Source organism: Rhea americana, unplaced genomic scaffold (assembly GCF_003343005.1).
Source record: "Rhea americana isolate MKP2758 unplaced genomic scaffold, rheAme1 scaffold_92, whole genome shotgun sequence".
NCBI classification, from domain to species: Eukaryota; Metazoa; Chordata; class Aves; order Rheiformes; family Rheidae; genus Rhea; species Rhea americana.
Window position 1 is genome coordinate 1,190,750 of NW_028187111.1, and position 26,713 is coordinate 1,217,462.

The window sequence follows — 26,713 nt, forward strand, 5'->3', positions numbered from 1 at the left end:
GAGGAAGCAGGCAGAAGACCTACATGCAGGCAGGATGTGAGGTGTATTCAGTGGTGGTGTTAGTGGACTCACGGGACCCCACTGGCTGTTCCTGCTATTACACTAATGGACATTGTGAGTGCAAGTGAGAGATGAGAAAGGAGCCATGAGAGGGATCTCTTGTGTCCTTGAGGAACGTCGTCTTTTCCTCTCCTCTCCCTTGACCATACCACTGTTTTCCATGATTCAAAGTCTGTTTTCAAAGGTAGCACAAGAGAATGGCTATTAGAGAAGAAGGAAAACAATAAAATAGAAATGACAGAAGGGTTTCCCACCCTAAGTGTTTGTCAGAGAGTTTTGACTCTCCARTCATGAAAATCCAGTTATGACTTCTAGCCATTCTGGGTGCATCAGGGCTGATGCAGCCAAATCATGGATGGAGCAGAAAAGGGTAGTGTCATAAATAGAAATATGGGCTGCTATGGGGAGTGAGGAATCTCAGATGGGGCAGAGGAGAGAGGTGGCAGACTATAAAGGACAAAATGGATGCTGCACAGCAAGGCCTCAAAGAGGAACAATTTTCAGGGCTTAGACAGATTTGGTCAGGAAGACAAGAGTGTAACTGAGGAGGCCTCTAGGCCTGGAGGAGAAGGAGCAGGGAAAATGCAACAGGCAGATCCTCCCCTCCCCCCCAGTCAAGAATTGGGAAGTTGGTCAGCCTCAGCAGGCCATGGAAATTCCTGGAAGAGTGGATGGGGCCACATCCCAAATCCCAAGAGAAGGGCTGCCGCACACAACCAAACTGGAGTCTGCTCTCCTTCCCCCCTGCAGTGTTCACTGCAATGAAATGTTGGGCATGCCCTTTAATTCAGACCTCTTGCGTGCCCATCCTTTCCTGACTGCCCAGCCAAGATCTTAGAGACTGTTTCGCCTAAGTGCCACATTCAGCTTCAAAATGGATRTACTGTGGGACAGAACCATGAGCATACAAAGAGCAAGGTAACACAGATCCTAGGTACCCAGATTGGTGAGTTTTATACATTGATCAGTTTGTGCTCAGTCTGCTCCAGCTGAACAACAGGGATAAGGTGCTGTTCAAGTACTTTGGTAGCTTTTTTTTTTTTTTTTTTTTGGGGGGGGGGAGCACAGACTKTAGAAAAAGACCTAAAAACACTAACATATTCGGTAGGAAACAAGGCCCGAGGCCATGGAGTGAGTGATGAGGAGAAAGCCAGCCCCAAGCACGATGCACATTTCAGAGTCTAGCTGCCTCCACAAAACCCTCGCTGCCCGTCGGTKGCCTTCTGCAGGTGGGCTGCTTAGGAGTGAGGGGAAGGGCTGTGCTCGAGGGGGTAGTTTGGTGAGGTTAACGCAGCGCTGTGGGGAAACGGAGGGGAGATTGTGGCGTTTCTGAGTGGGGCAACCCTGGAGAAAGCATTAAAGGTTGATAAATAAATAAATAAATAAATAATAATAATATATATATATATTAAAAAAAAAAAACACAGAAACCCACCGAGGCAAACCAGCCTGTCAGCCAGCGCTGGGATGACACGATGACGGGAATGGACGCCTGTGCCAAGCCAGGGAGAGCTTGCGCTGTTGGAGAGCGGCCCGGTGCTGCTCCTGGCAGGGCTCCGCCTGCCGCCGCCGGCTGCTGCCCGGGGACGGGTGCGGGCGGCTCCGAGGGGCCGCCCGGAGATGCTGCTCCCTCTCGGCCCGGAGAGCCGCTCCGGGAGGTGTCTAGGGGGGCAGAGCCGGGAGCTGCCGCGGCGCGAGGGCACAGGCAGGGGCGGCCTCCGCCGCGGCGCCTCCTCCCGAGCCGCTGTGAGGGGGCACCGGCGGCGGGGCGGTGCCTCGGCCGCCCCCTCCCCTCCCCCGCGCCGCGCGGCCCCGCCCCCCCCAGCGGGAGCCGCAGCCCCGCGGCGGGGCCGGCCGGGCGCAGCCCGCCCCTGATTGGCGCCGCCGCCCCCCCGCCCCGGCCGGCGTCGGCTCTCTTGGCCGCGGCCCGCCGCCGCCGCCGCCATGAACCCGTTATTCGGCCCCAACCTCTTCCTCCTGCAGCAGGAGCAGCAGGGCCTGCTGGAAGCCGAGGCGGCGCCCGCCGAGCACCCGGCCGAGCCCTTCGCGGCGGAGCGGCTTCCCCCGCCGCCGCCCGCCGCCCCCTTCGCCGCGCCGCCCGCCGCCATGGCCCTGCGCAACGACCTGGGCTCCAACATCAACGTGCTCAAGACCCTCAACCTGCGGTTCCGCTGCTTCCTAGCCAAGGTGCACGAGCTGGAGCGGCGCAACCGGCAGCTGGAGAAGCAGCTGCAGCAGGCGCTGGAGGAGGGCGCCCCCCGCGCCCGCGGGGCGCCGCGCCGCGACCAGGCCGTGCAGACCGGCTTCGTCAGCCCTATCCGGCCCCTGGGGCTGGCGCTGGGYAGCAGCCGGCCCGGGGGGCTCTGCGGGCCCACCAGGCTGCTGGGCTCCCCYGGCTGCCACCCCGGCGCCCCCCTCGTCCCGTCCCCGCAGCCGCCCCCCTTTGCCGCCTCCTCCCGCTTCATGCCCGGCACCATCTGGTCCTTCTCCCAGGCCCGCCGGCTGGGGCCCGGGCCAGAGACCACCCTGGTGCAGGGCCCAGGGGTCTCCTGGATCCATCCCGACGGGGTGGGCGTGCAGATAGACACCATCACCCCCGAGATACGGGCCCTATACAACGTGCTGGCCAAGGTGAAGAGGGAGCGCGACGAGTACAAGCGCAGGTGAGAAGGGGTAGCCTGGGCCAGGAAGGTGCCCGGGGCCAGGCCGAGCGCTGTCCCGCGAGCGGAGCCCAGGGTGGCGGCAGCGGGGAGGGAAGAGAGGGTTGAAGCCATCTGTGGGACTGTGGGAGGGCCGCAGGGATTCACCTGAGGACCAGGAGGGTGCCAGTGTGRGAGGAACCAGCAGATGCGTTTGGGCAGCGTGGAAGCCACCCAGCTGTCCAGGAGTTCAGAAAATGTGAGATGAAGTTCAAAGGTGAAATGGAGACTCAGAAAAGTCTTGTTGGTTTGGGTCTCCCCCCTTCCTTCTGCTGTTAGGCATCCCAAGAGTGTTCCATCTCATCTCTTCCAGCTTTTCAACTCAGTGTGAGGACTAGAAGTTGCCTTTTCAAGTAGGTCAGATTTGGAAGAAATAGCACGACTCCAGGAGCTGGTCCTTTAAAGGGAGGGAAATCTGAAAACATTTGGGAAGGAAGAGCAGCCCAAAGGAAGTGAGGAAGATGAGCATGCTGCAGTGAAGGAACCGCACTGGTTTGGCTTAGGCTCTCGGGAGGAAGAAGTTCCTCTGGATCTGGGGAACCCCTTTGCAGGGCTGTTGGAGCCCCCAAACCCTTTCTTTCCCTGGCTCTTTCTCACAGCCTGGAAACTACTGCCTGGGCTCTTCTGGGCAAGTGCCCTGACACCAGGTGCTTCAGAGGCAGGCAAGCCATGCAGCAGCAGCCTGCTCCTGGGGGTACTTCCTCCTGCCCAAAATAGCTGCAGCTTGGCACATGCTTGGGAGAAGGGTGAAGGAGAATGGAAACTAATCTCTTGGCTACTTTTTTCTTTTTCCTATGGGGTGGCTGCTGCTTTTGCACTGTGCATGTAGTGCTTCTGTTTTAAGCTGAGTTGAGAGTCTACTCTTAGATCTGCACGTAGGATGAGATCAGACAGCAAGCTGACATCGCTGGTTGGGGCTCGGGGAGAGCATCAGGCAGGGCAATACAATTAATGTTTTCTTACCACTCTGAGTGACTGAGTTTGAAAAAGAAAATCACTTTCTGATGCTTTAGAAACAGTTAAAAAAACAAATGATTAAGTAGCTGCAGGTGCAAAATATTGCATTTTATCCACGTGAAATGTATTGCTGGCTGGTGCTTTGGAGCTGTGGGTCTGGTGCCAAAATCAAGGTTTGGGATCTAGGATGACATCTTATATTTTTGTCTTTACGAGAGAAGAAAGGCTGACCAGCCTTCCTGTGGAATGGCTGGTGATCTAAAGGAACTTAATAAGGAGTGGGGGGGGGGGAAGGAATATGGAAAAAAGTTGGCATTGTGGGTTTTTTTGTTTCTGTTTTTTTTCTCCTGCTGATTGCTACTGCCTTTTTTGTATGCTTAAGGCCTTTAAGCCTTAAGCAAGGAGTCAGACTCTTTTCCAGGTGTAGGCAACTCTCCTTGCTTTGTATTTTTAGATCAGATAGTGGGGAGCTAGTGCCATATCAGGGCTATACGAGCTGGAAACAGAAGCCACATTTTTGGCATAGGGGGCTCAAGTCTCACCTGCTCGAAGCTGGAGGCAGGTGGACGGTGGCAGAGATTAGTGGATTTTCTGCAGGAACACTGTTTTTTTTTTTTTCCACAGAAAAGCTGTAGTGCATGAGATGGTGGGGGGGGGGCTGTAGGAGGAAACAAGTAGCCCTTGTGGTGGGGGAATGGACTGGACCTTGCTGGTGGAAGTGGTACTGCAGAGCCCTTTAGAGAGGATCTGTGGAGCTGTGTGGCTGCGGAGATGACTCTCCTGCTTCCCCTCCCTGGGGCAGGGTTGGCTCAAGTGGAAAGCCAAGTGCATGGTAGAGCGCTGAAGGAAGATGGAAGAGGATGCTGACCTTTCTCCTGAGCGGTGAAAACCCTGCTTCTCCTGAGGCTCTGTGTACAGTTACCCTCTCAAATCAACGCCTGAATCACAGGCAAGTTTGGTTTGTTGGTGCTACTGAAGCTTTGGGAGCAAGGAGAGCTTTTCATACTCATCCTGCTCCAGAAACAACTTTTGGCAAAGCCTGTTGGGGAAGGTAACAGAGGGAGTGGGGACACTGAGTGAGGGCAGGAGGAGCCWCTGGGAACTGCTGAAAGCTGGTGGGCCAATGCTTTTGGTGCAACCTATTTTTAGACTGTGTTGCCAGGAGCTGGGGAGAAAGCAGACCCCACCCCCAGACCCTTTCCTACACCAGAAACTTTCTGAAAGGCATGGCCACAGCTCCTACGGTCCCAAATATGGGACTGTGATAGGAGGATCCCGTTTCCATACTCTTCCCTTGATGAGGGCAGACCCTGAGCTCTTCCTAAGCTCCCCCGGAACAGAGGCCTTCCTATCACACCAGGCTCTGCTTTACTATCGGAACAACGTGGCCTGTCGTCCCGAGGCAGCCCTTTGCCATCTGCATGGGAGCAGAGCGAAGGGATCCCGTTAACACAGGATTTCCTGTTCTTCTACCCTGAGGCTTTGGCAGTGAGGCTGCTTTCTGATGCAGCCTGTGGATTGTAGGGCATGCTGCCTCTACATAGCCACAGAGGAAGGTCCTGCACCCACGTAATGGTGTGGCAGGAGGAGCTGCTCTTCAGATGTGCAGTGCTTTAAGTTAAAGTCTAGGCTTTCAGTGGGGGTTCAAGAGCACTGGGGAGGGATGAGAAGGGATACAGCAGCTTGCAGGAGCCGGGCGTGGGAAGGGCTGAACTGAGGGAGGAGACTGGGTATGTGGTCTGGAGGGGGCAAAGGGTGGCTTTGAGCGGTCTGCAAACCTCCCAAAGGCTGAGAGTCTGAGAGGTTCATCAGACCTCTTGTCTGTCTGCTACAGCTGCATTTCCAAATAGCTTTTTTTTTTCTTTGGATGCTGCAAGTATGCACAGGGATGGGGGATGAGTAGCATTATGTTATATGTGTGCTTTAATTGCCCTGCAAGAAAGTGCACCAGTTTGCAGGGAGTTGAAAATTAAGGGTAAATTCAAAGTTAGTTCAACCATGCACAGCTTCAAGCACCAAACAACCTGTATAGTATCCTGTCGCACCAACGTACAGTAACTGTGCGGTGCAGTAAGGCAGCCCAGTGTTTGCAACTAAGCTCCCATACCTTTAAAAATCCTGTTATTTTGCTACCTGAGCTTCTTCAGAAGGATGCATACCTGGGAGGGGAGGGGGCAGGTGGTAGAGACCAGACCATGTCTTGTCAAGCTGCCAGCTTTGAGAGAGCTGTCCTGTAACTGATAAGGAAGTGGCTGGGTCCGTCTGGTGCTGAGGACCTCCTGCCGTTGTTCTCTATTTTCCCCTCATATTTCTGCATTCAGGCAGGTTGCTGCATTGTAGTGGTGCAGTAAGGATGTGCATCTCCCCTTGGCCAGGAGACAGGACTTCAGGGCGTGTTCTGCTGGGCAGGGGCAGGGAGGCCTGAGCTGGGGTTATACGAGGGAGTCTCGCTTTCAGCCAGCAGCAACCTGGCAGAGCCTCCCGGCTGTTCTGGGCTGTGGGTGCAGTGATGCAGTCGGGTTATTATTAGGAGTGGTGCATTGCAGAACAGACTGGGAGAAAAGGAGCCAGGCAGGAGTAGAGCAAGAGGGTTTGTAAAGGATAGGTGTGCAGATTTGTTGTTTACAGTGAGAATCATTGGTGCCTTCTGCCTGGTTAAATCAGAATTTATCCAATTTGTACTCATCATAGTGTCAACATGAAATTAATTCTTTCAAGGATTTGCCAGTGCAATCTCCTTCCCCAGTAAGTCCGGGCTGTGGGCTCACAGAGACAGGCAGAGACCAGAAAAGAGAGTAAGTTTCACACAGGGAAAGATACTGCAAATGTTTTATATGGTGGAATGCATTTTCTCCCCAGGGACAGAGGCCTTGTTTGAACAGTTCCCATATAAGGAAAATTCTACCTTTTAACTTTCTCCTTCCCTCCTCATTCATCTTTTTTTCTTTGCACAAAGGGACTGCCCTTCTGTAGCTGTGGGATGGAGCCAGTACCAGTACAAGGACTGAGCACTTTCGTTTGGGGGGGGGATAAGAAGAAGCATTGCCAACTTTAAGGGCCTAGAAATTTATAAATCAGGACTCTCCCAAACTATAAGGTTGTTTTGATACCCTGAGATAACAAACATAAGAGCTTTTCATGTGCTTTCTGGTTTCCTAAATCTTAGGATATATATTTTCAAACGTGCTGTAAATAAGGATGTGCAGAGATTTTTGATGTCCTTATACAAATTCAAAAGCTGGGGTTACAGTGACTGTATCAATTCTTGCAAGTGTTAAATAGAAACAAGAGAGATGACATCACTGGGAAGGGCCCAACTCTGGTTGCTTTCCCAGAGAGACTTCACTTTCCCGGAAGAACCAGAAGATGAGTAAGAGTACAGCAACCCTGCACCGTACTGCACCACACAGTAGAGTGGTGGACATGGAGTACTTGCCAACCCATTTGCTTTCTGTGATGCAGTCATTTGGCATGTACAATGCCAAATGTACGTGGAACACAGCCTGGTGGGCTCCCAGCAAAACATGCATTGGACCAACACTGCAGTGTGGCCCAAGATGATGATCTCATGACACCAAAATATAACGGAGTCTTTTGCCTTGCAATGTATCTTTGTATAGGAAGGCCAGGCACTTTTTTCAGTTCAGCCTAGCACAGTCTTTTGTAAAGCTACAGAGCCTAATGTAGCACCCACCATCCAGTCCAATCTATCTGTGGGCTGACTAACATGATGCAGCTTTGAATAAAATAGGAGAATCCATCATGCTTCCATGCAGGACAAAACAGGGTTTTTTAATCCAACCTGTTATGCTGCAATACAGCTGAGAAGACTTACCACTGTCAGGGCAGCGTGGGCCGGTGCAGGGAAGCCTATTACTTTAGTCTAGTCAGGACAGCAGCCCGTTRTATTGAAGCACAGCACAACTATTCATGCTATAATGTGGCCTGGTATTCGATTAGTTTTCACACTTCTGAACAGATTGGTCCAAGTCTGCCATGTCCAGAAAAGCCAGAAGCCTGTTACTGTATGTGGTAGCTCRACCTAATGTAACCCAGGGCCAGCAGGGGTGGAGGGTGGGCAGAGAGGCTGGTGGGCTGGGTCATCCCAATGATGAGCTCTGGTGCAGCAGAGAGCGTGATGCAGCTGCTGTGCAGAGCCTGTGGTTGGTGTCCCCAGCTCCCCCTGGCATGGAGCAGGGAAGAGCTGGCACACACAAAGTGAGGTCAGTGAAGAGCGTTGTGGGGCTGGGTTTGCGGCCAGGAGAACTGATGGGTATTTGGCAGCTGTAGCTGCTTGGAAGCAAACAGCTTTGCATTCTTCCTGCCCACCCCCTGTGCCAGTGTCACCTCCTCATGGATAGCTTTGGGGTGAGGGAGGGACCCTGCAGTTGCCGCTTCACCCTCTCTGGCAGCCAGCAATGTAAGCAGGCAGGATTTGACCAGCACATTTGTCTCCCTAGATGGGAAGAGGAGTACACAGTGCGTGTCCAGCTTCAGGATCGAGTGGCTGAGCTGCAGGAGGTGAGTAGCCCTGTCCCCCCACCCTTTCCTTGCGCAGCAGCTGCCACATGCTGATGCTGACTGGCATATCTCCCTCTACTCTGGGGCAGGAAGCCCAAGAGGCTGAAGCATGCCAAGAAGAACTGGCTATGAAGGTGGAGCAGCTCAAGGCAGAGCTTGTTGTCTTCAAGGGACTGATGAGCAATGTGAGTCATTGACCCCTCTCCATCCTGGCAGTTGTTGCCTAGTAGAGTGGTGGACACCAGGCTACTGTGCACTTCTTCAAAGCAGTGGCAGACTCACAGGAGAGAGGGCCTGCATAGAGCTGTGCTAGGTCAAAGCTGCTTGACAGGGCACATCCAGCATGCAGGTAGCTTGACAGGGTTGGTCCTGGGTGCAGTGAGCTCAGTGGGAAAGTGAATACAGTCCCAGAGCATAGGGACTTTTGTTGCCGGTAGGAACATGAAAGCTCTGTCTGCTATGTGCCTTGCTTAATCCTCCTCCTCCTCCTTTGTCCCACTGCTGTGGTGCCACGGGGGTCCTTTTGGGTTCAGAACATCACTGAGCTGGACACCAAGATCCAAGAGAAGGCCATGAAGGTGGACATGGACATCTGCCGGCGTATTGACATCACTGCCAAGTTGTGTGACGTGGCACAGCAGCGGAACTGTGAGGACATGATCAAGATGTTTCAGGTGAGATGTGCCTGCTGCTGGCCCAGACTTGGCAGTCGTCTCTGGGGAAAAGTGTTCCCAAAGGAGGGAGAAGGTTGAGACAACAACATGCCCTTGCTAGGGGAGACACTTGGTCACCCTGACCCTTGCTCCACATAGTCCCTTGCTCACGCTCACTCTCTCTCGCTCTCTCTTTCTCTCTCTTTGATGCTGTGCTTTGGGACCATCAGGTAAAAGGGCACAAACAGGAGGCAGATGCTCCAAATGTTGCTTCAGGCATCAAGAGTCCCCTCAACCTTTTTTTCTTCTGTAGTGTTGGGCCCTGGGACCCCACAGTGGTAGGGATGTACTTGCAGGAGGGAGATAAGGTGCTTGAGTGTCTGTCTCTAACTCCATCTCTCTCCTTCCCCTCCCCTCTCCGTCATCTTCTGTCTCTGTCTCTCTTCTCTATCTCTGTCTCTCTTCTCTTTCTGAATGTTGCTGCCTTTCTCTCTCTCTCTTTTTTTTTCCCTACAGAAGCAGCTGGTTAGTTTCATTCAGTTGAGAAAGTGTACAAACTATAAACTTTCTGTAAAATAAGTTTGGACTGTAAAAATGACATATTTCACTTTTTTTAGACTGTCTGTTTTTTCCCGTCTCTTTTGCTGTACTTGCCTCTGTCTCTGAATCGGGGTGGTGGGTGATTTGAGTTCTTCTGCAATAAAACCACATTGTTTTCTCATCAGATTCATAGATTCCATCTTCAGTTGCTTTGTTTTAATTTTAGAATATGCCAAAACCATATGCTAGCCTTTGCACCATCTTTAACCTGATCATAATAAGCCCGTCTTTCTCTCTCTCTTTCTCTCTCGATTTTCTTCCTTCCTTTCTTCCTTTCTTTCTTTCCATCTCTCTTTCCCTATCTTTCTGTCCCTCTGCCATTCCTTTTCCCTCCATTTCCTCTCAACTACCTGCTCCTGACCTCGGACCCGGCCTCGTTTCTGTAGTCTCTGCACTTGTCTCCCGTTAAGGTCCCAGCCTCGGTGGGGCGGAAGCGGGAACGGAAGCAGATCAGTGATGAAGACACCTCACTCTCAGAGAGTGATGCCTCCCGAAAACCTGAAGAGGAAGAGGAGGATGAGACCACAGCCATGAGTATCAATGAGGAAATGCAGAGGATGCTTAACCAGCTGTGAGTGTGGCCCAGCCTTGCTCCGGCCCACCCCCTGCAGCTTCACACCTTTGCTATCCTGTGTTGAGAAAGACAGTTGCACAGATTGACTGCTGCTCCCCTGTCTCCCCTGCTCCCAGTGCAGGGCTGAGCCCCCTGCCTCAGCTCCCTGGCCTAACATGTGGCCGACCTGGCTGTGGGCACAGGCTGTGGCTTTATGCCGCATCCAGGGAAAGTGGCCTGCCGCACTTCTGAATAGGCCATGTATAGTGCATGTCCTCATGGTGCAGCAGCCTTTCTTGGCCGCACTGGACATCAGGCTCCTCGTGTGCGCCCTGAATGTGAAGGCTGCAAGGCTGCTGGTTTGGGAGGTAAGCAACAGGAGCAGTCTGCAGCTCCTGTTTTTGGAAGAGGCTGAGATGGGAATTGCTGCTGCAGAGCAGTCCTGTGTTCTGCAGCTGTACCCTAGTAGGTCTGACCTTGCAGGAAGCCAGGATTGGAGCCCTCCTGTACTGTGGGTAGGGAACTGGTCCAGCATCTGGCTATACCCTATAGCTTGCTTCTGCTTTGCACTCCTGGTCTGCCTAGGTGCTGTGGGAGGACGTTCTCAGCTTACTCCCCTCCCCATGAGGAGCAAGCATAAGGTATATTTTGCCATAGGGCCTGCTTCAGCTTCCCTTGTGCCTTTGTCTCCATAGCAGTGCCCTTTTGGAGCAATGTGTGGCATGCTGAGTAGCAGCATATCCCCTCTACATCCTTCCTATTACCAGCATTCCCAGGTTTTATGAGTCATCACCTGCATTTGTTGGGGCTCCTGATCATAAAGTCAATCCCTTCCCGATCAACTGTGAGGTCTGGGCAGACCTGACCTCACCCAGACCAGGAGCTCCAATAGTTACAGCACTGCCTGCAAGCAGGGGCAAAGCCTGTGGAGTGGGCACAGCCAGCATCCAGCCCTCTGCCTCTTACTGTTCTCGCTGCTAGAAATTTTCTGCTCAATGGTGAGATGCTCTTTCCTTGTCTCTAGGAGGGAATATGACTTTGAAGATGACTGTGACAGTCTTACCTGGGAGGAGACGGAAGAAACGCTGCTTCTCTGGGAGGATTTCTCGGGATATGCTATTGCAGCTGCAGAGGTGCAGGGGGAGGTAACAGTAGTGTCAGGTTCTCTGTCAGATTCAGGCGTGGGCTTGCACTTTCTCTCTGGGAGAGAAACTTGATGCTGCTCAAGCCAGGAGAGATACTTGTTCAAAAACCAAACTTCAGCCCTTCCATCCCTTAGAGGCCTGTACAGGTACTTTCCCCTTCACTCCTTCACTTGAGTGTATCACCCCATCCTTATGAAGGCCCTCACTTCTCACTGTTACAAAGAGCAGAGGCCTCTAGTCTGAAAGACATGCTAAAGGCATGGTCTGCACACCAGGGAAGAGGTGCCTTTCCCAGCTGCAGCCCCTTGAGAAGTGGGACTGCCTCTGATTGCTCTGGACTCTAGCAAGCCCCTGTTGGTCTTTCCAGCCCAACTTTCCACTTTTCAAGCAGGGCAGCAACATGTTCTGCTCAGCCCAAGCTCAGGTCTCAAAATCTTGCCAAAGCCCTTGCTGTTTCGTGTCTTTTGACCCTAGCAGTCCACTGGGGATGTGTTGTGTTTGAACTTGGTCTGTGCATCTACTGCACTCTCTGGTACCTCTGTGCATTGCTGAGCTTTTTCTGTGCTGAAGTGCTCGCTGCCTAAGGTAGTAAGCCTCAGATCTCTTTACCCTAAGTTGCTGGGACTGAGCCCTGCCTTATTTATCATTCTGTCTGACTACACTGCTTCTATTTCTCCTCTTTTCCTGATGTTGCCTGTTCTTTTCTAACTTCTCTCTCTTTCTTTTGGATCCTCTTGTCGGACATCTCTCTGCTTCTAAACATGCTGTCTCCTCTCCCCAGCAGCAGGATGACAGCCTGGAGAAGGTGATCAAGGACACAGAGTCATTGTTCAAGAGCCGTGAGAAGGAGTATCAGGAAACCATCGACCAAATAGAGGTGGGAGGAGGAGGAAGTGGGGAGGACATGACACAAAAGGGTGGGAAATGAGGGAGTGGGTCCCTGGAAGAGGAAGAAACAAACTGCTAGAGCGGGTAATTGATAATGGGAAGTAGCAGCCTAGGATCTAGCCATGCCCCCTGCTCTGCACTGCACCCTGTACTTATCTCTGCACTGCTTCTTTTATGCAGCTGGAATTGGCCACAGCCAAGAATGACATGAATCGGCACCTGCATGAGTACATGGAAATGTGCAGCATGAAGCGGGGTTTGGATGTACAGATGGAGACCTGCCGGCGGCTCATCACTCAGTCTGGGGACAGGTGAGCCTGAGCAGAAGGGCCAGGATACCTGTGCTCTGGGCAAGGACTGGAGCAAGAGTGGTGGTGACTGGGAACTGACAGCACTCAATAGTACTCCCTACCCTGTCCTCGTGTGACTTGGGGAGAGGACAATCCGTAGATCCGGGGCGGTTGGAATTTCAGTGACCAGCACCCTCTTAGGTCATGATGCCATGTCTTCAGAAGGTGAATTGCACACAAGGGTCATTTTTGACAGATGACTATGTAAAGAGACCCTGACACCCCTGACAGAGAGAGGAGCTGCCATTGTGCAGGGATGTTCATGGATACCCATGCACAGCCACTCCGTGTGGAGTCAGGGTGGCTCCAGCTGGGCACATCTGTGCTGGACTCTCACTCACCCCTAACCTCACATAACTTGCCTGGATCCTGCTCTGGGCAGGCTTCTCTGGCGTCTCCCCCAACACTGTTTCATGCTCTGGATGGTCCTTCGTTCAGCTGGTGCTTTCTGGGACCATCTCCAGAACCCAAGGATTCCCACTGCCCCACACGAGCCCCAGGGGAGTGTTAGGGTTATTTCAAATTCTCTTCTCACCTTGGTGCCCCAATTGGAGGGCAGGCTTGGCCCTTTCCCTTCTCAGCACTGATTTGACCACAGCCCTTTATTCTTCTTTCCAGGAAGTCTCCTGCCTTCACCCCGGCCTCAAACAGCGAATCAGCCCCGAATGAGGAGAGTGAGGAGTCTGATCGTGATCCCCCAAGTGATGCATCCATCAGATAATTAGGGGAGGACCTGTTCCTTCAGCCCCCCTTCCTGGCAAAGGGGTGTCTGAGCCATACCTGGAAGAGACTATGAGGGACATGGAGCCTCTGGTAAACTTCTGTCACCCATGCCATCCCCATTTGGGGGTGGTTGACAGATCCCTCCAACAGGATGCCCTGTAAATGGGAATAGCAGGATAGACCTGAGGGCCCTTATCTGGTCTCCTCATCTTCCAGCCTCCTTTTAGTTTCCCCGCTTTGGTTTAACTGCGGTTGAGGCAGGGAGGCTCCACATTTATCACAGCACTTTCTCCAGGAATTGTCCCAAGGTCCTCCCAAGCCCACCACCTCCAGCCTCTTTCCTGGTGTACTTGACTTGCGCCCTCCCCTCTTGCCCACCCTGTGCCGCACAGAAGCAGAACCAGAGCTGTACTTCTCTGCAAACTGGACCCGATACTGGTGCCAACTGGACCGAGCCCTGGACTCGCTCTATCCTTACTGCTCTCTGAGCACGTGTGGTCCCTGCACTGCGCCACACCAGGTACGAAGAGCCTCTCTTCCTCCAGGGCAGGGACTGAGTCCTGCTCACCGTGCACTTTGCTTTGCTGCGCATTTGTGGTGCGTGTGTGACGCACATGTATGTGTGTGTGAAGGAAATGAGGGATCATTAAATGGGACAATTACCTTTTCTACAGCTTCTCTGGGTGTGGCCTCTCACTGTGCTGCAGCAGGTGCTGGAGCAGGCTACTTGAAGGAGGAGAAATTTCCTATGGGCTTCCTCTACCAGACCCTGTTCCAAGCTTGCTTCAGCTGGGGCCTCCCTCGGGGATGCTTCTGTCCCTCAGATATGCCTGGTCTGACTGGCAGGAAAATGTTGGCAAAGCAATCCCTATTTCCGGAATCACAAACCCTCCAAGGACAGTGTGTAACACTCATACTGCATGGATCAAACTCCATGTTAAAAATAAAACTGAACCAAGTTGTTCTGTCAAAACCAACGCTGATGGCACTTGCTTTTGATGCATCTGTGCCTCTTTGCCACAAGCCAATGTGTGTCCTCACTCAAGCTTTCTCCCAATTCCTGTTTTCTAAAAAAAATTAGCTTTTGCACAAAATCAGTGGTTAGCAGGAGGGCTGATGATGAGGGTGGAGGGAAGGAATGACTGAGCAATGCTGATCACAGTTCTACTGAGGAAACAAAGCTGAAGCTGGCTTGTGCCTTGGGAACTTTCCTGTCTAATAGCTTAGTATTTTCTGCTGCATCAGCTCTTTACCATAGTGTCCCAGAGCATCTTCTTACCTTTCCTCAGCCCCATATCTAACCCAGGCATAATCACAGATGGAGATTCCCCTGTTCTAGCACCCCCTGTGGTATTTACTCGCCTGGACCTTACACCTCTTCCTCCAGTGATGTGACATTTGAATCCTCTAGGATAGGAGGTGAGAATTGATGGCTTGCTGAGAGGTAGTGTTTTGCCCGGTCGTCTGCAGATCAGTGGAGCCAGGCTGCATAAGACAGGCAGTTGCAGCTCCAGAGAGAAATGCTCCTTAGAAAAGGCCATGAAGGGAATATAAAGTAAATTGCAGTAGATTTTTGTGGTGTCTATGGAAGTGACTCTGGGAGTTCAGATCCTCTGTAAGATTAGGTGAGGTAGATTGTATTCCCTCCACCTCACTCATGTTATCTGTCTCCATAGATAGCTCCATAACTTTGGCTTGTGTAACTATTGCTGGCATACACTTGGGTTGTGAGTGTTTTGCATGTCTAAAATTTTGCACGTCTGGGGGAGTCAAGCTGTACACATAACAAGACAAGTTAGTAGCTGGGTAAACCTCCAGGCCAGAGTACAACTGGGGCACTGCTGATAGTATGGGGAAAGTGCTAGTCTGCTCTTACTGGGATCCAGCTTTTGGGTGCTACATTTACCTTCATCAGGAAACTGGAAAAGTATTTAACAGCAGTGGAGGTGTGTTCCCACTGTGCCCTCATAACATGCTGTTGTTCAGACAGATAGGCGGTGTGTTCCTCGGGCCCTGGTCCGCCTCAGCTGCCTGCCAGGAGACAGGGCATTTGCTCTAACTGCAGCCTCTCTTCCATTTCACCTTCCCTAATTGGTTTTGGTTATTTTCTCTCCCCCTCCCCCCTTTTTTTTTTTTTAATATATCTTTTCGGAAGGGAAGGAAAAAAGACCCAGAGGAAATACATTAATCTGTGCCCAAGCTTTTTCTTTTGAAAGTCCATCCCTTACACACACTAGCTGTTGGATCATTTTATATCCTGCCCAGAGGCTCTTTGGTGCATGCAAATTCCCTTTCCCGTACTTTTCTTTGCATCTTTTCCTGCCCTTTTTCTGATGCAGAGATCTCTGAGATTGCCTGGATCACGAAGTCTGGCTTCTCTGTGCGTAATCCATGACATGCATATCTTGGCCTATGACTTGTCCTTGAAGATACATCCTCGACAGTCCTGTGGGTATCCTAATAGATTTCAAGCATCAAGCAAAGAAGGACCAGCTTTTCTGCCTCTAGAAATTTTTGCCTAGAGGAGCATCTGTTACTGTCAGACCTCTCTGTAGCAGAACACATGGGGGCCTAAGTGTCACACCACTGTCAGACTTTTATCTTCAATGGAAGTGAGATCTTCCCTACAAAAGTGTGTAAGATGCTATTTTTTGGTGAACTGTATCACCAGTAGTAGCCTTTGCCCTCCTGCCAGTGTGAAAGCTCATGAGATCCCACTGGCAGGACTTGCAACACTGGTTCTTAGCCTCAGCGTTTCCTCAGCATGGGAAGCACAGCCCCAGGCCTTCACTGTTAGCCAGACCATCTCTTCTGCATCTGTCTGTCTAGACATGTTACCTCAATGGTAACTCTATATCCTTGATGCTGGATATGAGGAGAAGTGGACCGTCCATTTATTTAACTCTTCCCTGGGGGCTCCTCTCCTTTCTTTGGGGAGTATCCAGCCTGCAGTTCTCCAGCACGAATTCTGCTCTGTACTGTAATATCTAGAAACTGTACAGCACCATGCTGCATCTCATCTCCCTGACTTCATCCTTTGTCCATGACTGCTCTTACCAGCACCTGCTTAAGAAGCAGCAATGGTAAGGTAGAATAGAGAACCGTCCTGGACTATAGACAATTTTAGAGAAGTCTAGTCACTCTTGAAAGTCTTCTGAAGGATATAAGAGATTGTAGGAACTGTTTCAGACTGGGATTTTATAAATGATTGGGCCACTTTTCCTTGAGACAGTTGAACAAGGAGAAGATGGTGTAGATATTCTGGTTGTGAGTGGATAGATTTCAGAGCTTAGAAAGAAGTTACAGGGGTTGGTAAGATAGTAAGTTAACACTATGGAAAAGGAGCTCAAGAAACTGGTAAGTGACATCATGACCAAACTGAAACAGTGTCACAACATATGGGAAAAGGCAACATTTTCAGCATCCACAGAAAACTATGCGTCTTGGCAACATGTGAAATGAAGTAGAAATTTTCAGGATAGGAAGAAATCTGGTAAATTGACATTTTTAAAATTCACCAGTCACTTCATAGAATTGTTAGCTTACTAGTCTAATCCACTTATTAAGGTAGAATAGTCAAGAGCAACTGTGGATTGGGGGTTGCAAGCCATGCTAAAAATCACATTCCCTTACAATTAGCAGTAGAATAAGAGGATGTCATGCATGTGCTGGTCAAAGCATTTAAGAGTCTCTTATATACTCCTGAATCGCCAAGCAAAAAAGCAATCATTGATTTCTTAAGTACCTCTATGCTTTGGGTGAAATGGGAAATTATGTTGTCATGGGAGACTCTGGCTGGGGAGCCCGAAGGAGATGCAATGCAATGGAGAGTTTCTCAGCAAGCTAGGTAGAAATGATGGCATGCTCACATAAAGCAATGATTTTAGATGTCCTTACAACAAGTGAAGATTGAGTTAGAATTGATGGTTGCTTAAAGATGAGGAATGAACTGAGATAATATTCAAAATGAATAAAATCCAGCCTGATGATAGTTTATATGCTTGAGTCTTCAAAGAGACTGATTTAAAAACAAATAAGACAGCACTGAGGACAAAAAATACTGTAATAGAGAACTGGGTGATATTATATAGTCCTTTCTTACAGGGAAATTGAGAAATTGATCATAAGAACTATTAGAAAAGTATGATTAAGGGGAGATCCTTGAAAAAGAGAGAGTTTTCAGTTATCCAAAAAGCTCTGATTTAATACTCAGGAGAAGGTAAAACACTTCTTGGGTTAGTGACCATCTTTCTTACAATAGTACTTGGGAATAATTGATAATAGAAATAAACCTTGACACTATAATAACTACAAAGAATATGAGAGGGCAGAAGAATATAGGGTTAACAAAATAATTGAGCTGTATAAAAAGATGATATGAGTAGCTGAAGACCTCAAGAAAAAAAATACCCATAGTTGGATGTCTAAGGACCCTAACAAGTTGTTTTAATTCTATTAAAGAAAAATTAATCGTAGCAGTAATATAAGTAAGTCTTTATCTTGATTGGGACTTAAAAAAAAAATGATCTGAAGCAAAAAGAAGTGTTCACCAGCCATGTCTGTTCTGTATTTGGAAAGAGCAGAATATGGTCACAGGAGAATGATGAAGCACTTTCCAGGCCATTAGTAATTAAAGAGGTTCTTTTTGACAAGATCCGCTCAGGATAAACATTTTTTACATTTCCAGGCACAGCTGACTGGCACACAGAGGTCTAGAACAGTTGAATGCACAGAGGTTGCATAGAAGGCCATAGCCATAAAGAAGGTGTCACACAAAGCCTCAGGCTGCTTCAGGAGATGGAGTAAGCAATTCTGGAAAAAAGCAGAGTGTTGCAGCTGCATTCTTGCAAACAGTATTTTGCAAAGCACTCCAGCTTTAGTGATGCTGAAATCTCTGGTTTGCTGATGTCAATTTTTAAACGAACTGGGAAAAGACTCGTTTAAAGAAGACTAGGTGAACCAAGTGACCTAAGTGATTAGCCTGACAGCACATGTACAAAAATCAATGAGAAACCTCTGTGTGTACGTGCTGTTGCGCATGTGTGCGTGTGTGTGTTTAGGGATTGGAAATCAGAAAGGAATGGAAAGTCTGCATAAATTTATGGAGAGATGAGAGTTGACAGATCTACGTGCTACCATTTTTGATGCTGACAGACAAACCTGATACCATTTTTGAGAAGCAATAGTCTCAAAAGGGGTGTCATAGTCAGCATCCCAAGAGGCATTAAAATATAATAGATTTTTAAACAGAGCCAAAATACAGGCTTAATAGCTATATAAATGTATAGCCCATATTTAAGCTATGCGTAGATACATCTAAGAACAAGAAATGTTGAGCCTTCCTCTACAGCAGCTCACCATATCTGGGACAACAGCAGGCACTCTAGAAAGGCTTAGGGACTGGGCCTTGTAAGCAGCTTTGCGCGAGTCCTTGGCCAGACATTGAAGCTTGTGATAGCATTAAACATATTTTATTCCCATTTGACGCTGCTAAGATTTGTCTCACTTTGCGTCCCATTTTGGAGTAGCTGAAGCAAAGAATCCTAAACCTGATTCTAAGCTAGAGGAAAATGCCTTGAAAGTGAAGAGTTTCATCTCTTTTGCTCCCCTCCTTCGCTCCTCCCTGCCAAAAAGGAGAGTGAGAAGACTTGCCCAAGGCCTAAAAAGTCACTCCAGAAGGATTAGCTAAATGGCTATTTGCTCAGGCTGGGAAAGAGCAAGTCTGAGGAAGTGGGGTGGCTGGAGGCCATGTGCACGCAATGAGATTTTAGTATGTGCTGTAGGTTCGGTGCCTACACTTGGAAACAACTCAGTAACCAAGAAACTGGAAATTACAAACTAATTTTTTTTTCCCAGTCCAAAAATTGGAACAGGCCAACAAAAGTTGCTGACCAGTTTGGTCGAGAGCTGGGCAGAAAGTTACTGGAAGGTTTTGGGACTTACTTACAAAGTAAGAGTTGTTCCCCCTACGTGTATTACTTTTCATTTCTCAACCTTGAATTTCAGCTGACACTTTAATAATCTGGTCACAAAAGCCTTCTGCAGCTTTTCACRGGCTGATTCAGTGTTGACTGGCCTGCCTTATTTTGCTTATCACAAACTTTGCCACCCACTCTCCAATCATCTGCTCTGGAGGTATTGAATAAAACCGATGGATTCAAGCAGGTCAGATTTCTTCCTATATTGACAACTGATACTTCCCCACTGATTCATGGTTAATCAGGTGCTGACTAATGTTTTTCTTGATTTTTTTTTTTCATTTCGACTTAGTTGCCAGAGGCAGTGATTGTATTTTTCCTGTAGTTTCTGGCCCCTCAAGGATCTTTTAAAAATAGTCACTGTACCTATAATTAATTTTCCACTCCCGCCATATCAGGGCTGATTTAAGTGATAATTTGCTTCCAACACAACTAACAACTGTTCATCGGTCTCCTCCCTGAGAGAGCTGAGCAAATGGCACTCAGTACTGACACTTTGCTGCTCTTCATTTTACTGAGCTGGTCTAAAGTCCTGACACTTTGGTTTGCAATGGCATCTTAGTTGCACTTTCTCCAAAGACACTTGTCTGGGAACACCCCTAAGCTCCTCCGACCACCAAATATTCACCATGACCTTAGGTACTCTCATCACTCCCACTCTTATGGGTCTTTGGACACCGGCAGCTTTCCCATCCTAGATGCATTTGGAAAAAAAAAAAAAACAACAAACAAGTTTTAATACTACCTCCATTTATTTATCACAATTTTTTTTTTAACAATCTACCTTTTTAGGATCTTAAATTTAATTTTTTGGAATTTATGTGTTTTTCCACTATTTGCATTTGGCTACAACTTCTGCTCTTTGCAGTATATCTTTTTCAAATCTTATGCAGTAAAGCATAACACATTACTGTTGTTTCTTCTAGGAGATGCAGTCTCATACATTTAATTGAAAATAATTTCTTCACGTGCTATAAAAAGGTAAGATGATGATACTTTTATATAGTAAGATAATATCAGGAGGTAAGTTAGCGGTACTATAATAAGAAATTACATTCAGGTCACAATGGGTAAAAGCAACAAATTAGTGGGGTTTTTTTTGTTTGCGCGTGGCTTGGTTTTGGCAAGACGCCCGCTTTCTGCAAGTACCGAGCACGCGCCTAGCCGCGCTTGCGCACGCCGACTGCAAGTGGTGCACGTGTGTTTGGTGACTGACGCCTACCGAGCTCAATATGCTCATTGCCTCGGAGATGCAAGACCTCAGCTCCTCTTCCTCACACAGGGCTCGTGGGCTGATCTGCTCACAGACTAATTCACTTTAGAAATGAATGGAGTATATTTGGCGACTGTGCTTACGCGTTCGCTGTTTCATTACATTTTAGTGTGATTTTTTTTTTTCTTTTTTGAGCAACATTAGTTTCTACGTCTGCTCAAACTGATCTTCACTACAAACTGTTTTGGTGAAGGCTGACGTTTCCCCACTGACTTTTTTTGAGGTGGTGGTGGCCTGAGGACAACGCTATTGCCATTTCTTGGGCACAAACGTAGCCGTGAAAGTAGCAGTGCAAATGCCAGTGAAGAACTAACTGAATTTTCTAAGCGGTTAGTGGCCATGAAAGGAGATTGTCTTGCTTGTACCACCACTGCTAATCACCGTACTGCACCTTCATTTGAATTTCCTTTTTTTTTTTTTTTTTTGAAGAAAGCGAAAAGGGCGATTTCCCACTCCTCAAAATGGTTGGCTGCCTGGCGGAGATGACGTCCCTTTGGCCAGAGGCCGTTTCTTTCTCTAAATTCTCTTTGCTGTTGTTCGGCAAGGAGGTGAACAGAGGTGGTTTCTGCCTTACCGCGGCTGTTCTTAGAGCCGGGTCGCGGCACAATCACTCACGGCGCCTTTGCTAAGCGAGAACCCCTTTGCGTCTAGCCAAGTTCCTGCCTTCTCTGACTAATCGTTTCAGGAGTTGTCTAGGAAATATTTCTAGGAAGAAAGCTAAAGCTCCTCCGCTTAGGTGAAAACTCTTGCCTGGGCGGAGGCACAGCCTCAGCAGCAGAGAGCCCATCTTTAGCTCCACGCCATCTGCAGCCATGGCTTCTTTCTCAAGGCCAGATGCGCAGTTCCTGGAGAGGGCGACGGGAGTAGTAACTGCAGTGGACCTGCGCTAGCTTTTCCGTCTGGCCAGCGGGGCCTTCCTGTGGTGCCATCTGCAGGCACAAGCGCCCGCCTGGCTGCAAAATCAGGATTTAGGGGAAGAGCTGCACAAACCAAGCCCCGCAGGCAGGCTGAGGACTGTGTGACTTGGCCAATTTCTTACTCAYCACTTCCACACCAGAGCAACCATGTTTTAAATTCTAGGATTACCTAGCTGCCTGTATCATTTTTTTTTCAGGAATGTCAGGCAGGAACGTAAAGTGGGTAAAACAGTATTTTAATGAAAATGCAGTAAACCATTCTATTTGAGCCATTCACTGCAGTTGTTGTTCTGCAAGGTGGCCCTTGTGTTCCCTCAACCCCTGATACCAGAGGCTTGCTGATTTGCACTTACTGCCTCAGCAATCTGAGCTCAAGTCAGACAGGAATTATTCCTAATAAATAACATGAGTTACTCTAGGTGAATTTTCAGGGAGCCTTATCTCACTCAGGAAAAGGCAAGGCTGCTTGGATGAAAAAAGTGAATCTTTGAAATGGTCCTCCTTTAAAACCAGAATATACAGTTCAAAATAACCTTGTATTTTACCTAGAGGCTGCCTGGAGTCCCAGCTCATACCATACCTCCTGAGGCAGGTTATTCAGCTTTCTTTTCTTCTCTCTCTTTTTTTTCATCTTAAGGGTATGCTCCAAGCAAAACAATATTGCCTTCTGGCCCAACAAACATAATTTTTACACACTTACACCATATCAGATAAGCTGCTCCTGGATACTGTATGTTGAATAATTGTAACATTCATCTTGATCCTGGGAGAGACTCCAAGTCCTTGCTCCAGATGAGGGACTGTACCAGCTGGGGTCCAAAAACCTCCCAGGGTAGGGAGAGCAGTACATTGCCTCTGATATGGCTCACAGCCCTTGGAAATTGAACTTTTAAAAGAGAACCAGCACAATTGTGTTAGTCATGCATTTGCTTATACACCCTATTGTATGTGGGTCAGGGAAGGCCAGGCTCCTGTCCATCTCTGCTGACAGCTTGCAGCAGGAGATAATGCACTCACTGGTAGAGGACTGGCACTTGCTTGCAAGAGATTTGCAACTCAGCAGCTGCACTGCAGCTGCCCCTCTTTCCGCACAGGCAGGGCTGTGCTTTATTCTAACCACTGCTTGGTAGCAGAGGCCTCAGACATGCCCCAAAATAGCTACTTCTTTCAGGACAGTTCAGTTTAAAATAAACTATGTAAAAGTAAATGAAAAATTCACCTCTTCCACTGTAAGGCATTTCTAGTATTAAGGGAGGAAAAAKAAAATCAGTTCCTAGCTTTTGTGCCACTTTGCCAAATCAAAGTTAACTGCTCAGCACTTCCTTCTTCATGCTCCAGACAAGCAGCAACAAGCCTGCAAAACCAGGTGATGCACAGAAGAGCAGAGCTGCCTTCCACTCAGCAGCCCTCTGCACTACACCTTACTTTGGCTCAAGGGCAGGAGTCTCACCATTTACAGCAAGCACTAGTCTACATATCGCAGCTCCATTTCCTGCAGCCCTGGACTCAGTGCAGCCAGACGCTTACAAGATCTGGTGACTGTATTCCATGACTGCTCCATGCYTACGCATGACCAAAGTTGTCCCAAACATTTCTTGTGGCATTCTCCAAGCCTGTGCTGCCTGGGTTTTCAGTTTTAGGATGCCATCAGCACACACTAAGCAATGCTCTAATGCTATGGAGTAGCTGGTCCAACAGTTGGAGCCAGGTTGGTAGGGCCCATCTTAAAGCAGGCACACAACATTTGCTGACTCCCCCCCCATTCCCCTATTTTCACATTGACAGACAGACAAGGTGTTTCAGATGGTGATCACTTTATTGATGTAAGGTGGTACAGAAACAGATCAGTTTCTATCAGCCTCACCATCTCCCCCAGGCTCAGGGGCAAGTTGGAGGAGTGGGGGAGGCAGAAGGGAACAGAACTGGCCTCTCACTGCAGGCTGCAGAGCTAAGTGGTGGTGAAAAGGGCAGGGTCTCTAGCACAGGAGAGTCCTGCTTCTCCAGGCAGCAGGGGCGGGGGTGGGTCTTGTATTTGTGGCTCACTCCTTGGATGCCATGTGGACCATCAAGTCCACAACACGGTTGCTGTATCCATACTCATTGTCATACCTGGAGGCAGAAACACRAGAGTTGAGCTGTCAGGACTAACCTTTCTTGCATCAACCTTCCTACATAGGAATACTGTTTCTCCACCTCAGCCTAGAAAAGGGAAGCAGAAGGCTTCCCATCTCATCTACCCCCAAGAAGAAAAACAAGCAGCATTCTATTTACTCTCCCATAAGGGAAGAAAAAGGCTGCAATTCTTTCAGATATGAACCGATCTCACTATAGAGACATKAGGTGTTGGAACCATCCTACTCAGCAGCAGCGTATCTCAGCATGCAATGCCAGCTGGTGGTGGACACAAGACAATAACCCTCCCCCCCACAATCTTCAACATAACTGGCAGCTCCTACCATCCCACCAAAAGATCAAGTGTTCCCTTCCACACACCCCCAGCTGCACATACCAGGAAACCAGCTTCACAAAATGATCATTCAGTGCAATGCCAGCACCCGCATCAAAGGTGGAGGAATGGCTATCACCATTGAAGTCGCAGGAGACAACCTGGAAGGAGATTGTAACTCAGTCTTCTACCTCACAGATGATAACAGCCTAACCCAGGAGTGCCATAAACAGAATCCCAGCAAGGCAGCTCCCAACAGAAAGATGGGTGCTACCAATCACAGGCTGAGATTGAAAGCCATTTACCTGGTCCTCTGTGTATGCCAGGATGCCCTTCAAGGGCCCATCAGCAGCAGCCTTCACTACCCTTTTAATGTCATCATACTTGGCCTAAAAATAGAGAAAGTTAAGAGGATCASATCCCAATTCACACAAATATGTATCAGCTGTGCTAGGGAAATGGGAGCTACAGTCCAGATAYTGGGAGCAGCACAGCAGGTGCTATTCTTTCTATTAAGACCAAATCTTCCTAGGGAAGAGGGAGACATGGCAGGGGGCAATGCCAGATAAGAGGAATTCAGAGAAAACAGGGCAATTTTGGAGGTTGCTAGTGCTCCACAACACTTACTGGTTTTTCCAGGCGGCAGGTCAGGTCCACTACAGAGACATTTGGAGTTGGCACACGGAAAGCCATTCCAGTAAGTTTCCTATGAGATTAAAAATCARAACAGTTAGCACCTCTCTGCCAGCCCTCCATTCTGCTAGGAATGGGTCAGAACCAGCTATCTCCTGATACCCAAGAAGGGGTGACACTCACCCATTGAGCTCAGGGATGACCTTTCCCACAGCTTTAGCAGCTCCAGTGGATGCTGGGATAATGTTCTGGGCAGCACCTCTGCCATCTCTCCACATCTTCCCAGAGGGGCCATCCACTGTCTTCTGTGTGGCTGTGATGGCATGGACAGTGGTCTTGGAGAAAGAGAGCACAGATAAGAATATAGCCAATACTATCTGGGAAAAAAAAAAAAATCCCAAACACCACCTCCCCATCCCAATGCTGGGAGGACACCTCTCTYTACTGTGAGAGCTAATATCCCTCAAAACGCAAAGCCTGTGAACAAATACTACTCTTCTCGTGAGCAGACCTGGGGATTAGACATCCTTCTGAGCAGCAGGCTCCAGACCTACCATAAGACCCTCCACAATGCCAAAGTTGTCATGGATGACCTTGGCCAAGGGCGCCAGACAGTTGGTGGTGCAAGATGCATTGCTGAGGGGGAAAAAAGGCACATATCAACCAGAAGCAACACGTCTACACAAGGAAGATTAGACCCCATGCAGCTGATGAAAGTTCCAAACCACAGAGTATCCTCCTCTCTCCTTACCTGACAATTTTCAGAGACTTGTCATACTTTTCATGGTTGACACCCATCACAAACATGGGAGCATCAGCTGAGGGAGCAGAGATGATAACACGCTTAGCGCCACCCTTCAGGTGAGCCTGGAAGAAGARAAGGAGATTAACTAACCCAGAATACCCCAACAGCTTGGGGAATACGATACTTCTTCAGACACCCTCCCAGCCACATGTCTTCCATGCCCCCAAAAAACACATGGTGATGTGCCCCACAGGCAGAAGCAGCAAGTATCCTTTTCCTGCATGCTGTTGTGACCTACTTACACTAGCCTTCTCTGTGGTGGTGAAGACACCGGTGGACTCCACAACATATTCAGCACCAGCTTCTCCCCACTTGATGTTACTGGGGTCACGYCTGAGGAAGGACAAAACTGTAAGAGCTGCTGAGACACACCTGCTTTCACTCTCCCAAGGGASAAGAGGCATACTTACTCCTGGAAGATAGTGATGGCATTCCCATTAATCACAAGTTTCCCATTCTCAGCCTTGACAGTGCCCCGGAAATGACCATGAGTAGAATCATATTTGAACATGTAAACCTAGTGAGAAGGGGGGGAAGAGATTAGGTATCCTAGCTACAATCTCCCTACTACTTGCTTGACCACAGTGCAATCACAGCTCCCTGTCTTCTCCAGTGAGCTTGTTCAACWGCTGCTCTGCCAGATCTGCCAGGGCCCATATCTCTATGCTTTATATCTCTCATTCCACCCACAGCCAGCATCCACAGGGAATTGCTAGGAGAGAGCTAAGGGAATCTGCTGCCCCACTGAGAGGCAAGGTGCATAGAAGACCTGGAGGAGAYACCATGAGGAAACTCACCATGTAATTCAGATCAATGAAGGGATCATTGATGGCCACCACTTGAACTTTGCCAGAGAGGATRGCAGCCCTGGTGACCAGGCGGCCAATACGGCCAAATCTGGGGAGAGATGTACAGATAAAGAGAAGTAGTGAGGAGGCTRCCTGGCTGGGCACTGCAGGGCATAAAACCTCCTTGCTTCCCTCTGGGACATCGGCTGCTGCCTGCCCAGAGGGGCAGAAGGAAGCCCATCRGCTGCGTCCAAAGGCTAAGGAGCCGCAGTTAAAGATTAAGAGCGACCCCTGCTTGGGGCAGCCGCGCAGGAAAGGTCAGGCACTAAATTTACTGCGGGATCTGGTTACTCCTCAGCACGGTGGGAGAAGGTCACATTCCCCCGGGACACACGATCCCCCCCCCCGGCAGCCATTCAGCGGGGAGCCGCCAGCCGGGTCGCGGGGAGCCCCGGGCCGGGCCGGCAGGTCGCGGCGCTCGCCGCGCCAGTGACTCACGCCGGCTGTGCCGGGGGGGAAGGGGGAAGTGACTCAGCAGCGCGCCCTCCCCGCCGCCGCCGCGCCGGGGCACGAAGGTGCTCGGCGCCCACGCGGCCCCGCGCGCGTCCGTGTCCATGGAGGCGGCCCACGCGCGCGTCCTTGGCGCCACCTTGAGCCTCCCCCGCGCGCGCGCGCGCGCGCTCCCCTTCCTTCCCCCCGCCCCCCCCCACACTCACCCGTTGAT

General features: G+C 49.5%; 2 protein-coding genes across 8 annotated transcripts; one reads left to right on the forward strand and one right to left on the reverse strand.

The window, feature by feature from the left end:
* Positions 1–1,936: 1,936 nt before the first annotated feature.
* IFFO1 (intermediate filament family orphan 1) lies at positions 1,937–13,825 on the forward strand. 7 transcript variants are annotated; one of them, XR_014898183.1, is made up of 10 exons: positions 1,937–2,723; positions 8,177–8,237; positions 8,327–8,422; positions 8,771–8,911; positions 9,877–10,061; positions 11,068–11,188; positions 11,970–12,065; positions 12,257–12,387; positions 13,045–13,239; positions 13,445–13,825. XR_014898183.1 is itself a non-coding variant. In XM_085324567.1 (9 exons), exons 1-9 carry the CDS (start codon positions 2,005–2,007, stop codon positions 13,145–13,147), a joined length of 1,653 nt encoding a protein of 550 aa, XP_085180693.1. In that variant the 5' UTR covers positions 1,937–2,004; the 3' UTR covers positions 13,148–13,825. The 7 variants fall into 7 exon arrangements, 6 of the variants coding, with proteins under 6 accessions (XP_085180693.1, XP_085180694.1, XP_085180695.1 ...); XM_085324567.1 differs by having other exon boundaries at positions 13,045–13,825; XM_085324568.1 differs by having other exon boundaries at positions 11,973–12,065; positions 13,045–13,825.
* A 9,289-nt stretch (positions 13,826–23,114) lies between these two features.
* On the reverse strand, positions 23,115–26,124 carry GAPDH (glyceraldehyde-3-phosphate dehydrogenase). Its single transcript, XM_085324586.1, has 10 exons — positions 25,999–26,124; positions 25,612–25,718; positions 25,444–25,534; positions 25,148–25,263; positions 24,951–25,032; positions 24,580–24,731; positions 24,391–24,469; positions 24,069–24,152; positions 23,827–23,924; positions 23,115–23,426 (listed from the first exon to the last, which is right to left on the reverse strand). The coding sequence occupies exons 1-10, from the start codon at positions 25,999–26,001 to the stop codon at positions 23,357–23,359; spliced, it is 882 nt and encodes a 293-aa protein (XP_085180712.1). The 5' UTR covers positions 26,002–26,124; the 3' UTR covers positions 23,115–23,356.
* Positions 26,125–26,713: the final 589 nt, after the last annotated feature.